Source organism: Trachypithecus francoisi, unplaced genomic scaffold (assembly GCF_009764315.1).
Source record: "Trachypithecus francoisi isolate TF-2019V2 unplaced genomic scaffold, Tfra_2.0 Lachesis_group5, whole genome shotgun sequence".
In the NCBI taxonomy this organism is placed as follows: domain Eukaryota; kingdom Metazoa; phylum Chordata; class Mammalia; order Primates; family Cercopithecidae; genus Trachypithecus; species Trachypithecus francoisi.
In genome coordinates, this window is record NW_022681470.1 from 17,854,424 (window position 1) to 17,868,771 (window position 14,348).

The window sequence follows — 14,348 nt, forward strand, 5'->3', positions numbered from 1 at the left end:
GTACAGCTTCCTCTGCACATCACCCCATCACTGAACCGGGGAGACCAGGAGGCAGCAAGAGCCAGATGCAAGCTCCATTTATCCTCATGGGTTCCAGTTCATTCTCGCTCCCCCACTGCAAGCCCGTCTTTACTTCCGATGGCGCTCTGCTGATGGTACCCCACCATACCACAGCCCTGCCAGGTGAGCCGGCTCCCACACCAGGGAGGTCAAGCCCTGAGAAGAAAACCCTTCTTTGTCTCTGTCCCATGGTTCTGTCACTGACCAAATTTCCCAACACTGAACTCTAGAACCGGACACATCCCCCTCCAGGGGCAGGGCCTCCAGTGCTAAGCCCAAAGCAGATGCTCTCTACACAGGGGGCCACTGTCCAAGGTCTGTTACCTGCAAACAGAAAGTGGAAGCCACTCTTTGTGGCGGGCTGGGGGCTGCATGGAAGCCCCTGGGGCTCCACACACACCTGGCTCTTGGTGCTTTCATCACCGCGATTTCCTCTGACTTCTCTAGCCCTCCTCATCCCGGGCTGTGCTAAAAAACTCAAGCCTGCTAACTACAGGACCTGCTCTCATTTCCTACCATTTACTTCCTCTCCCTACGGCTAACCTTTGAACAAAGAAGGGACTGAGATGCACGGGAATGCAAGACTAAGGACTCAACACAGCTGCTTCCAGCTCCTCATCAGGCTGGGAGGGCGGAAGCCACAGCTAAGCAGGGGCTGCACTGTGCTCCATGCTGCCTATGTGAGTTCGAACCAACAAACCAGTCTTGGAGTGCCTCTCCCCAGTGCTGCCAGCTCTTCTCAGGGCAGTCTTCCTTCCTTCTATCCACATCAGCTTGCCAGGAAGGGCGGGAACTGCCGACTCCTAAGGAAGGTGTGTTACCCCTCCAAGGAAAGGAAGTCGCACACATTGAAAGAAAGGGTTGGTGCTGGCCAGGACCCTTCCCATTGGTGCTAAGAGGGGCATCTGCCTGGAAGGGAACACATGTCATTACAGGGCACGAGTGATGAGGAGTGCTTTCCTGGTGCGGAATTCCCAAAGAAAAGGAGCACACACTCCCGGGAGACACTTCTTTTATTTAGGAAGGAGGTCTTTCCCACTGGTGCCGGCCCCTGCCAGAGGTTGGGGTGACAGCAGGATCAGAAGCACTGCTCTCACACACAGTGGGAGTGGAGGACGGCCTCCGGCAGCCTCTTTAGAAAGCCCAGGAGTTCTCTTTATTTCAGAGAAGGGCGTTCCTATACAGGACATCACTCCACTACAGTCGTCACTTCCAACTGCAGGCTCAGGGAGACAACTCTTGACATTCATAGGTATATATTTACTTTAATCATATTTTAGAAATCAGCTCTTCCACACTAAGATTTACAATAAAAATAAAATAATTTGTTCTGTAAACTATAGTAGAAAGTTTCAAACGTCTTAAAAACTATCTTCCATACAATGGAAAAAGGCTTTTGTGTTCTTTTTGGGCAAAGGAAGACCCAAATACGCTGAGAAGACGCATGGGCGTGTTGCTGCAGTGATCTGGAAGCACTTCTTTGCTATGGACGGTTGCGAAGAGAACAGAGTCACTTTCTCCCCTTTCAGCCTGGAAGTCCAACTCTTCTCTTGCTTAAGAATCTAACCTTGAGAGCTTCCAAGATGCTTAAGGCTGCTCTGCTGTTGCCTGGTCCTTGGCAGCAGCAACAAGCTCTGCGAGAGCTGGGAAGCTTTTTATGTCACTTGCTTGCAGTCCCAACTTTTGTATCTGCAAAGGCCATGAGAATGAATTATGTTACTGCAATTCAAGCTGAATGTGGGGGGCGGGAAAAAAAGAAATAAAATCTTCATCCTCTACTAAACCAGAAGACAGTTCCCTGAAGACTTGTAGGATATTTTTTCCTCTAGAGCAAAGGATTTACTTCTTGTAAAATGTGAGGTTTTTGGGGTCAAACACTTAGCATTCTAAGAAGCCAGTAGGTTAATTTATCTTAGTCCAACAAATCAGACAGAATAAGAGCCTCTTTTGTGGGCCTAAAAAACACTAGAAAAGAAAATCCACACTAGGGAAATAAAAAAGTGAACTATTTTTTAAGTAGAGAATTTTCAAAAAAGTACTGGCCTGTGCTCTTAGTTTCTTAACATATTGCCAAAAACCTTTTAGAATCAGATGAGTTGAAAACACTTTGCTTGGCACAGCAACTACCGTGGATTATTTGGTCACCGAGACATGGCACGCCATGTTCCCACTTTTGTTTAAAAATGACACCACCACCACACATACACGTATACATCTATACACACACACACGCACCACACACGCAGAGAAAGATCCAGAAAGATACACACCAAGTATCTGTCAGCATTCTGTGTTTGTTCTGGGGACCAGGACTGCGCGGGCATCTTTTTTTTTTTTTTTTTTTTTTTTTTTGAGACGGAGTCTCGCTCTGCCGCCCAGGCTGGAGTGCAGTGGCCGGATCTCAGCTCACTGCAAGCTCCACCTCCTGGGTTTAGGCCATTCTCCTGCCTCAGCCTCCCGAGTAGCTGGGACTACAGGCGCCCGCCATGTCGCCCGGCTAGTTTTTTGTATTTTTTAGTAGAGACGGGGTTTCACCGTGTTAGCCAGGATGGTCTCGATCTCCTGACCTCGTGATCCGCCCGCCTCGGCCTCCCAAAGTGCTGGGATTACAGGCTTGAGCCACCGCGCCCGGCCTTGCGCGGGCATCTTATCTTTCCCTTCTCTTTCCTTTTAGTTTCCTATCCCGCTCTCCTTCCTTCCTTCCCTTGCTTTTGCTCGTTGGCTCTTCACGTTTCTATAACATACTTTCTTGCTTGTAAAAAGTCTTTAGGTTTTTTTGCCAAATAAAGCAACATGGCCGTTGACTTTTACCAGGATATATCTCTACATTCATCTCAAAGCAGAAAACAGTTGAATTTTCAGTGATGATCATGACGTGTAAAAGAAATTCCTTAGTAAGCTAGAAAATCAAGGGTCTTGTTTTGACCGCTTTTATTTTTTGCTTTTTCTATTAACATTGTCTCAGTTCTCCAAATCAGGACCAAGTGTCCTCTTATGGAAACTTTGTAATTTCAATTTTTTTCCCTCTGGAAAGGCCTCCCTTGAGGACCTACTACTGTGTGGGACGACACTTCAACAGTTTAGAAGGCCAGTTTCTGAACATCTAGAGGTTTTATGAACTGTCCTCACAGTATCAGAACATTTCATTTCATGATGAAATTTCATTTTCACCTGAGTGAAAATGAAAAGACATTCATTGCATGTTATCCATATCACCTCTTAAGTGATAATATCCACATTACCATTCAGCCACATGCCATGATTCTAAAATTTGTGTTTTATAGGAAACCTACAAAAGCCAACCAGGGAAGCAGAGGAGTTGTGCTCAGAGGATTTCTTACGCACCATAGACGGGTAAATGCTTTCAGTTATTTTAAGCTAAACCAGTAAGGATTTCAAAAGCCTGGGGTTAGCACCAATTAAGTATCAGGCACCAGACCAAAAAGTCCCACTGTAGCGAGCTCTGTGAGCATGGGCACTGGGTAAACAAGCAGATGGCAGCACCAGAGAGCACGCCACTGGACTTCAAAATGGGAATTCTCCATTTTCTTCTACCTTTTCCTTCTCATATTGCCTGGAGGCAAAAAAATTTGGGAGCCCCGACTCCTAGTCGTTAACACTTGAGAAGCAATTCCCTAGCCACTGCAACAGCATCTCTGGGATCACGTGAGCCACCAAGTAATTGCCCGGCTCTCAGAATTTGGTTTCAGGCTCACTGGAGCGGCCGGCGGCTGATGGGTTACCTGTTCTCCTAAGTACTCAACGTCTAGGGCCAACTGCAGCCTGATTTTGTCGTCATCACTCATGCCACCACTGGGACCGACGGGGTTGGCGGGAGTGGTTTTTCTGGCTTGTTTCAGCCTTTTCAAGCTCTCTTCCATTTTCTTCACAGAGTTCAATACATCTGACACGGTTTCGTAGTACCTTGAGCAGAAGACACATTTAGTGGTGAAAAGAGGCATTTGTGTATAACACCAAATAGAGTGACTGGCTTTGTGGACCAAAAAAAGAGATTTTTAAGATACAAATTAGTTTCCAACGAAAATTCAGCCATGGTAAGTAATTAAGTTTTTTTAAATCATTTTTTTATATATATACACACACACACATATACAGACACATACGTGTGTATATATATAGTCTTAAGTGTCTAACACAGCATTCCCTCAGAATTTAAGAAATATGTATTTGCATGGATTTTGTTTAACATTTAATCGAAGGTAGACATCTGTAGCTCATGCCCCAGATCCAGTAACAAGTTCATTTCTAATCAGTTCTAGGAACAGTTCATCTTTTAGAGTGTAAAAGTATTTCAGAATTTTCAATAAAGTTCATTGTCTTTAAAATACTCTCAATATAATTTTGAAATTATAAATGAGTTATATTTCAAAGCTTTGTCTACAAGCTGGTTACTCGGCATCTGAAATACATTTGCCCACAAAAACTGTATTAGACATTATTGTTATGTTCTAAATTAACCCATAAATGGCCACTTAAATCTTAAGTAAATAAAATACTACTGCAAAATTAATATTTAATAATTAAAATCAGTAACAAAATTGAATAGCATACTTGTTGATTTAGGAAAAGAATATTTCATTAGAAAGAGACACTCATGTGCTTTATAGGTTTTAGGAATCGAGTCCTTGTCAGCTGTAATTACTTTTAAATGTATGTTTTCTCTTCCCTGATTACCAACCTAAGTTCTTTGATTATCTGTTATGATTAGAGCCACTCTGGACTGACAGGGCTGAGCAAAGAAAGGGCCTCCAAGAAGAATGTGGCTGGACCTTGGAGAACGGCACCTGCAGGGAACGCAGGCAGGGCCAGGAGACACAGGGGCACTGTGCACACGGCCAGCGAGGCCGCGGCCCAGGCAGAGGAAGCCGGCCCACGGGCCGCTCACGGGGGTGTGGGGAGGGACGTAGCAAACTGCGGGACCATACTCTGACTAATCCAGTGAAGAAGTGCTAGGCAGTCTCACTGCCTTATTCATATGCAGTGCTTGATGGCCTCGGGGGTTTCTGCCGCAGACTCTTCTAAGCAAGGCCCACAAGGTCTACTTTTAATTTACGTACTTATGAGTGCTTTCACTGAGAGCGCCTTCTAGCCACTGCTGAATTATTGCCTGTTTGAGCTTATCCTTGTGTCCGTTCTGAAGCTGGAATAAGGGCTTCAGAGCACTGTCCACATAGGAGGAAGCTGTGGTTGGGACCTCCTGGAATGATGTTGGTAGGAGATAAAGATGCACAGGAAAAAAACAGAAAAGAAACAGAGTAAGTTACTCAGACCTCAAGTCCAAAAGGATACTATTAATGTTCTAGTTTTGAGACATGGACAACTTCCATCCCTCCCAAAGGTAACACTGGGGTCCACAGAAAGCTGCCTGGAGAACACGAGGGAATAAGAAGAGCCAGCACAAGAAGGTGACGTCTGGAGCCAGGCTGGGTTCAGGTGCTGGCTGGCACAGCCACCCACGGCTCAGGGCATCAAAACTAGGGCACTGCTTCCTGTGGCTTCATGTCCACATCAATCACCTGGCAATCTCATAAAACTCAGGTTCTAATTCTGTTGGGGGCAGAAAACTCAGGTTCTAATTCTGTTAGTGGAAGGGTTGAGTTCTGGGACTGTGCTTTTCTAGCGAGCTCCCACCCGCCAGGTGATGTGAATGCTGCTGATCATCAGACCACCGTTTGAGAAGCAAGGATCCAGGCTCAGGAATGTAACCTTTCTTAGCTCTGGTTTCTTCATCTGCAAATGGCAATACTAGCACCCACTTTGTAGGAGGATAGTAAGACTATGTGAAGTGTCTAGCACAGGGTCTGACCCTAACACAAACTCTCAGGAAATATATTACTGTAGCAACCTATTGACTAGAAAGAGAGAGTTGGTAGATTACTGAAGAAAAACAACATATTTGGCAACATAAAATAGGTCTCTCTCCCCCACTTCTGACAGGCAGCTTCAAATCAGACAATAAGGAACAAATATAAAATGGCATCATATTTGCATATAACCTATGCACACCCTTCAGTATAGTTTAAATCATCTTTAGATCACTAACATTTGTATTTTTTTTTAATAAAAACTTTTTTTATGTGTGGAGACTGGATGTCACTACTTTGCCCAGGCTGGTCTCACACTCCTAGGTTTAAGCAATCCTCCTGCCTCAGCTTCCCAAAGTGCTGGGATTTTGGTGTGAGCCACTACATCTGGCCTATATTATTTTTTATTGTTGTAGTTTTTTTTTTTTCCCTGAATATTTTCGATCCACAGTTGGCTCTGTGGATGCAGAACCTGGGGACACAGGGGCCAACTATATTTCCAGTAACAATAAAGAGGGAACAAGATATAAAGTGTGGAATACCAGATATGGAGACAAAAATGTATAGGACTTTAAAATGTTATTAAAACGCTTTTTCTGAAAAACATACTTTTCCGCAAGACCAAAAGGAAACTGAGTACATCCTTAAATACTTTTAGGATAGGATGGGAAAGGTCTAACTATTTCGATTTGTGGCCCAGAGCCCCTGATCACCCCTGCCGAACCTCCCTCTCTTCATCAATACTATTCTCAGAACGGGATGAGCTCAGTCTGTCTCAGGCTACCCTGGGAATCCGCCGCTTCCTTCCTTCCTCTTTGGCTTTCCTAATACACACTTCCCCACCTCAGAATTCTCTCCCATGAATGGCGCTGACCTTATTGGTTCTTCGGTAAAGCCTGGGAACCTCCAGTGCGCTTTTTAGGAAACTGAAGCAAGAGTCACTTAAATCCTGGATGATCTTGCTACTCAAGGAGGGCACACAGGCTGACAAAGAGCTCTGGGAGTCCTCCAGGGCTGCTGTTGAGATTAAAGACTGGATTTAATCATCATGCTCAGGCCCAGATGTGACCTTCATTTGAAATACTGTCACAGCACTTACAGTGTGTACCATAATAAATCAGATCAAATGAATTAGACAAAACGTCTTACTTAGGGAAGTTATAATACAAAACAGAATAAACAACCAAGGATTTACAACTACAGAAGAAAATGTCAAATTAAATATACCCTACGGTCTCTGAAATTTTATTTTAAATCATTTCTTATTCAAAGATTTGCTTAGTCAAGATTCATTTTTACCTGTGATAGAAGAAAAATTCTTAAAGCCAATCATTTCAAGTTTTGGCTTGATTATTTCCAAGAGTTCTGGAAGCTGAAATAAATATGCACTTTATATATTCAGTTACTTTTTATAAATCAAAGGAAGAGGCGATTCTATTTGCATCTATAAACGCTAGAATTTGCTAATGAATGGTGAATCTAAAATCAGGAATTTCAGTAATTTTCATCAAAGGAAAGAAATCGTTTTAATGCTTTTACTATAAAAAGATTTCAACAACATGAGAAATCACATGGTTTAATGGCTACTAACAGGCACAGAAAATAAGCAAAAACATTTTCTACTCTATGGCTCTCCATAATACGAAAATAGACACAGCAAAGACCATATTCTTACTGAAAACATACACATTTTAAAATTCAAAACGGTATTTATTCAAGCACCACAAAATATCTAAAGTTGAGGAAAGCCGAACTGTGTATCAGAGGACTTAACCACTACATTCACCCCACAGAGTTAATGTTACAAGCAAAAACATATGGATCTATACAGAGAAAACAGAGGAAGAAGTTTTAATATTTTAGCACTTTCAAGGTATAGCTGAAGATTAAACATCAACAGAAAATACTGGGGTAAATTAATGTAAAGTAACTGAAATCCAGCCCACTAAAGATCATGCCTGAGCAGAATAAGGTGAGCTAATGGAAAAAAAAAAAAAGCCGGGGAAGCATGGCTGCTCCAGCTTGTCCCATCACTACTGAAAAGGAAGCAGGGTGGAGGTGAATACAATACAGAATGTACTCCACGCAGAAGAAGTGCACACCCTTAGAAACCCTATATGGACATGATCTGTCAGGGGAAGCTGGAGAGACACCTAGAAAGGGAGGTGAGGGGTTCTCTCTTGGGGTACCCATGGGCCCCACAATTTAAGCCCCGTAAGGCCCAATGGTGTTTGCCTTTTACACATGCTACCTTCTGTGAAAACATTAAACCAAGCACCTGGAATTCTTCTGGGACACAGGCTTACCTGCTCCTGAAGCTTGTCCAGGTCTGCAACCACATACACGAGCTGAGTGCGGGAAATGGAAACCACAGGCTTCGTTTCTAAAGGACCACTTCCTTGGTCTTCAGTGTTTCCTTGGGTGATGGAAGGTTCTTTGCTACCAGTTACCAAAGGTTTCTTGATCTCCTTGGGACTTTCATTAGAAATGGGCCTGAGTGAAAGCTGAAAAAGGATTTCACTGATTAACTACTTTTACACTAGCAAGATACACGAGCATTTATATATTACATATGTATGCATCAATAACTCACCACTAAATGCTAGCTGTCTACATAGCACTTAGTAAAAACTTACTAATAAAAGTACACTTTATTGTATCTACAGGAAGGAGTGAAGCACTAAGAGAAACAAGGACAAACTACACCCCATGTACATTTACCTTCCGGAACTTGTCTACTTTCTGGTGATAAAAATACCATGTGAAAAATAAAGTATCCAAACTACAATAAAATTAATGTTGGGGACATCACAGGTTTTAAAAAAAATCAATTATGTTAGGCAAATAACATACCATATTTGTAATTATAATTAATAAGGGTAAAATATCAAAATCCAAACCTTCAAATACAAAAAACAAAATGTTCTTTGCATAACATTGTTTATAAGGGAAAAAAATAAAAAAGAAGTACGCTAGCATCAAGAAAAGAATGGGATAGAATGGGATAATGAACATTCAGGGCAAAGTGATCTATTACAGATAAACAGAGAATTCCTGGCTAGCAAGAACGCATGCTTAGCCTAAGTGAATAATTGTCCTAACCCAACTCTGTCAGGGGAATCATACAGCGGTCTTCAGAAACAGCTGACGGCCCAGGGTGGTCCACTAAGACCTTTCTGAGCAGAGGGAAGGCAAAAGGGAAAGACAAACTAGATTTCACTAGACTCCCATTACCTGACAGGAGCTTTAGTCCAAATAAATCCTCACAACAGCCACGTATAGAAGCTGTTTTCCCATTCTCCAGATGAAGACTCAGCTTAATTTCTCTAGGTCCACAGAATTAAAAAGTTCAAGAGCCAAAGTTTGACACTAGCTCCAAAGCTGACACTCTTTCCATTAAAACGCACTGCAAGAGGAGGACTGGGATCCTTTCCTACTCCAAATAACAAAGATTTTATTCAAAGTGTGCTGTTTTCTCCATGTTGTCTTTTTCATTTTTTAGAACACATGTCCTTTGCATACTCCTCACACTGCCATGACTGGTCTAGCTGAGAGTCTGTTACTCACGCGTCCCCCAGAGAAAGGGCAGCACCGCAATCCGAGGTCCTAGCAAGAACCCACGGGGCTGGTGCTGAGCACCGGACTGTACCAACGCTCTGTGGATCAAGAATTTCTGGCTTTTTGTCGAGTATTAATAAGTCACCAAGGGCATGTGGATATTTAATACATCTGATTATTTGAAAAGGGAAAAGGATATTCAAAAAAGAAAAGATAATTTTAATACCTTTTTATGTTGATGACAATATCGTTTTGTAACCTTCCAAATATTAAGTATTAAAATGCACATATTTTTATTTCTAATCATTTTCATAATCACCTTGAAATTAAAATGAACATCTTTTTTTTTAATTTGGAGTCAGTTCAAAGAATCTGGTTTTGAGAAGGGAAAACATGGACTTGCCAGAATGGTGCTTTTCAATAAAACAAGTTCGTGATAACAGACACCCCTAAATGCGCTTGCAGGAGTAAAAGTGAAACAGAAACAGAGCTGCAGATAATCTTGGGAAGTCAGACGACTGTGGTCCTCTGAATTAACCTCTCATGGCATTTACAAAAATCTTACGGAGTTAGCCTAACATATCTTTAATTTTTATCAGTATTGATTATGGATGAGCTCCACGGCCAGCCCTTACCTCATTGACAAACACAGAGTATCGTGCCAAAATCTGCAGAGTGAGTCTCCACAGGCGATGCACCAGCAAGGGCAAGAACATCTCATCTGACCAACACCTCCTGAGGCTGCTCCAAGTTCTATGAGAAGCCAAAAGGCAATATGGACTTTCAGCTAGAGAAAAAACAACCACAACACACATTTAAGGAATTTCAGACAATTTTAGGCTATAATCTAATGTGAGACTTTCGATGTATGATTCAAAGGTAAAGAAAGTGGCCTTCTGAAGAAAACCATGTGGTCAGCAAAGCTGTTGGAGGCACAGGGATGAGGAGCGGCCACAATCCATGTTCCCTACCACATCCTTCATGCCACGCACAGTTTTACATGACACTATCTCCCAGGTGTCTGGATAAACATCAAACATACATTGCATTCAGAAATAATGTTTAATAGGTACTTTATACCAAATCAACAAACATGGGCTGGAGTGGCAATCACTTGCAGAGGTTTAAACTTCAGTTTCAAATTTGTCCTGTTTCACAAGATTCTTCCTCTATCTCAACATACTTCTTATTCTTTTAGAAGAAGTTAACTACATATGACCATTTTTGGCAAAGATAGATGAAAACAAATTCTGAAGCTAAAACTGATTCAAAATGACAGGAGATTTAGCTGCATAAAAGAGAGTGGAAATTTAAGTCGAGGAACCTAGATATAAGCACACAGTATTTCAGTGGTCACTAGGAATAAATATATGATGCAAAAATTAATGAGGCTTTCAGAGTATGCAAACATGTACTGGTAAGTCCACATACCTACAGCTGTTACCTGCCCAGCATCCCAGCATAGGCAGCCAGGGCCCAGGAGGCCCAGGATGCATGCTTCAGCTGTGAGTCATTGTCAGTGAGAGGCAGGAGCACCCTGACCCTCTACCATCCAGACCAGTCCTCAGCCTGGGAGGAAGGCAGATTGCAGCCCATTTGCTAAAAAAAAACAGCTGATCACATAAGCACACCAAGGGGCCATATCCCCTGGACAAGTTATATTCAGGAATGAAAATGAGGTCTGTCTCCTATATTCTTATTTCTTTTTCATCTTTATGAAGCAAGAACTCTATATACCAAAACTATTTGGTTTATTTTTACCTTATTAAAAAAAGAAGGGTTGGGCATGGTGGCTCATGCCTGTAATCCCAGCACTTTGGGAGGCCATGGTGGATGAATCACTTGAGGTTAGAGTTCAAGACTAGCCTGGCCAACATGGTGAAATCCTGTCACTACTGAAAATACAAAAATTAGCCGGGGTGGTGGTGTACACCTGTAATCCCAGCTACTTGGGAGGCTAAGCCAGGAGAATCACTTGAACCTGGGAGGCGGGGACTGCAGTGAGCCAAGATCATGCCATTGCACTCCAGCCTGGAAAACAGAGCGAGACTCCATCTCAAAAAAAAAAAAAAGTCAAACTAAGTGATTTTAAGGTCCAACTTAAGGCATGAACAAACAAACACACACACACACACACACACACACACACACACACAAAACCAGTGAAAGTATGCGCAGAGTATTATGATCTAGCTGATGTGGTGAACTGAATGAACTCATTTAGGATACCATGCCACTTATCACTTTGGGGGAGTTACCTGGGGCATCTTCCAGGACATCTGTAAGTGTTGCTTCTAAGGATCCTGCTATTTCTCTAAATCTGAGATAAAAACAAGAACACAAATTAGTGTTTATGACTCTGACAGATGCCTTTCCCTATCCATCCTCTGTTTTTCCTAAGTAACAGGAACTTTCTCTGTCACTCACTGGTAAGTCCAGCCTCAAAATGCCTGTTCTCCCAGCCTTTTTTTTTTTTTTTTAACTGAACAAGAAATCGTGACTAAGCCACTGTTATGTAAGGGTTCTCTGTTATTTGCAGCTGGTCTGAATCATAACTTACCCCATGTTTCTCAAATTAAACAAACTGCCAGTTAAGTCTCCAGCAAGAAGTTGTCAGGTGAGTAGCACCTGCTTATGATCCTCTACTCACTTCAAGGCCATAAAACTTTGGTTCCTCCAACCCATCTATCTTAACACCATCACAGGTAGGTAAACGTCCCCAGGGTAAGAAAGCTGCATTTTGTACCTGTGTTGGCAGCTTGAGAAAAATCATGGGAAGTAGCCAGTTAAAACTAGAACTCGCTGCTTGGTGCTCTTCTAATCTGCCGACCCTCTCCCACGTCCATGGTACTTGCCCTTCGGGTACTAATGCTCAGTGTCTGTACCAGCGCTTCCTAGATGTGCGTTCTTTTTTTCCTGATGACAGCTGGCTCACCTGGCACCTCAGCTCATCCTGTCACAGACCTCTGTTCTAATAATGGATATGGACATGTTTTTATGACTTTGTAAAAGGCTAATGTGTTATATAGTTTTTTTAAGCTAGCTGCTTCGGCAGGCATTGTTTTCTAACTGTATAACTCTTCCAATCTCATACCTGTCTTTACTAGCACGCTCTTTTGTCACCTGCTAATTGCCTTACTAGTAATGAATTCTGATGCATGCTCAATATCAATTTATCCAACTGATATGAAATTATTTTTTATAGTGCATAATGTGCTTTTAAAAAGCGGTTCAGAGACTGAGCTAAAGGCAACTGTCTAAAGAGTAAAAAGAACAGCTTGACACAGAAAGCTGCAGCCCTACCCAACACAGCTGAGCACTGAAGACACCAAGGCTATCCTGGACCATTACAGCTGGCTGGTTTCCAGTAGCCATCCTGTCTGCCCCATGGAAAGAAAGGAACTCTCTAATTGCCCAGTGAAGCTCACAAAGGCTAGTCTTTTCCTGGTGCAGTTGAGAGATACAGAAGGAATAAGTGACAGATGGAAAAGTGGGATAAGAAAGCACTGGAAACTAGCCCAGGAACAGCAGTAAGAGGAGGCAGTGACACTGAACATGGGAGCAAGGGAGATGGGACTGCTCTGCACCTGGGAGAGCAAACCAGCACCTAGAGCTCAACCTCAGACCCCCAGTCCTGCCTTTCTTCAAAATCTAAACAAAATACAGGAAGTTAGCCCTGATACAGAAAAGGCCTGATAGCTGGCACAGCACTGTTTGTATCAGGGAAAAACTGGAAGCAACCTAAATGGCCAAAAGAAAGAATATGGTTATAGAATCTGTGGTATATTCAATGGACTAGTATGCAGTATTAATGTGGAAGCTTGATGCTATAAACCAATAAGGAAAAATAGGTATAATTTAGTACTACGCAAAGACATAGGACACAGAGTTTTACGTATATTTACGATAATTCTGAAAAGCATACAAATGAAAAAGGACCAAAAAAATGCAGCACAGCCTTGATCCCTGCACTTCACAGAGAGGTTCTGCCTATCTGTGAGCAGGGGCAGTGATGCAGGATTACAACTGCCCGAGTCACTTCGCCCAGGTGTGCTCCCCAGCCAGGGGACCAGCCCCTCACACAGCTCTGCTGTGCGGTAACTGCCAGGAGTGAAGCAATAGAACATATTTCTTCTTGGAAAATGGCCAAAAGAGAGAGGGAACCTCTGCTGCAATCTGAAAAGCTATGCTGTGGTTTTCATGTGCACATCGAATGTCACTCTACTCTCAACAGGATCCACGTAAGAAGGGCAACCCCAAATACAAACATTTCTAAATTCTGAAATACAGGCCCGGGGAAGGTCTCCAGACATATTCCTCCACAAACACCACAGGTCTACAATCATACTTAAATAAAAATTACAATGGCGATAACAATAGTGATGCCTACTGTTTTTTTTCTCTGAAGTATCAGGAACATCGTAAGTGCACCCGTCTCTCGTGGATACACATGTCTGAGAGGAGTGCAGGGACAGGAAAGAAAGGGTTACCTGCACCTTAATATTACTATGTAGATTCCACATCATAAGACTGTGTTCAGCATATACTATGTAATACAGTATATACATGTGAATGTACTAGAAATATTTCAATTTTAAAAAGAACAGCAAACTGAAATTTAGCCTTTGGCATTTAAAGGGCTAACACCTGCAGTTTCCAGGTAGCCACTGACTCATTATAATTTGAGGCTGTTTTGATCACATCTGCATTTAATTTCTTCCTATGAGAAACTAAATCCTCATCTACTTTCCAATATGCCCATAGGAGCAAATGAAATGTAGACGCAGTGGGGTCTCAGGGACAGTGACAGGATACAAAATGTGTTCACAAGAATTGTGGTGATGGCTGGGGTGGGGAGGTGGCCTTTTTCCTGAAGATGATTGGGATATGGGTATACAGTCAGAT

At 42.5% G+C, this 14,348-nt stretch overlaps 1 protein-coding gene across 2 annotated transcripts in view; it reads right to left on the reverse strand.

Moving 5' to 3' along the window:
• Window positions 1-1,059: 1,059 nt before the first annotated feature.
• Window positions 1,060-14,348, reverse strand: part of COG2 (component of oligomeric golgi complex 2) — a 52,275-nt gene continuing 38,986 nt past the window's right edge. For both annotated transcript variants that reach the window (XM_033195680.1, XM_033195681.1), the window contains 8 exons: window positions 11,702-11,763; window positions 10,079-10,230; window positions 8,192-8,389; window positions 7,185-7,257; window positions 6,760-6,902; window positions 5,139-5,278; window positions 3,804-3,984; window positions 1,060-1,749 (listed from right to left, as the gene is read on the reverse strand). In XM_033195680.1, the coding sequence (XP_033051571.1) occupies window positions 1,648-1,749; window positions 3,804-3,984; window positions 5,139-5,278; window positions 6,760-6,902; window positions 7,185-7,257; window positions 8,192-8,389; window positions 10,079-10,230; window positions 11,702-11,763 (1,051 nt within the window). In that variant the 3' untranslated portion in view covers window positions 1,060-1,647. The remainder of the gene's footprint in view (window positions 1,750-3,803; window positions 3,985-5,138; window positions 5,279-6,759; window positions 6,903-7,184; window positions 7,258-8,191; window positions 8,390-10,078; window positions 10,231-11,701; window positions 11,764-14,348) is intronic.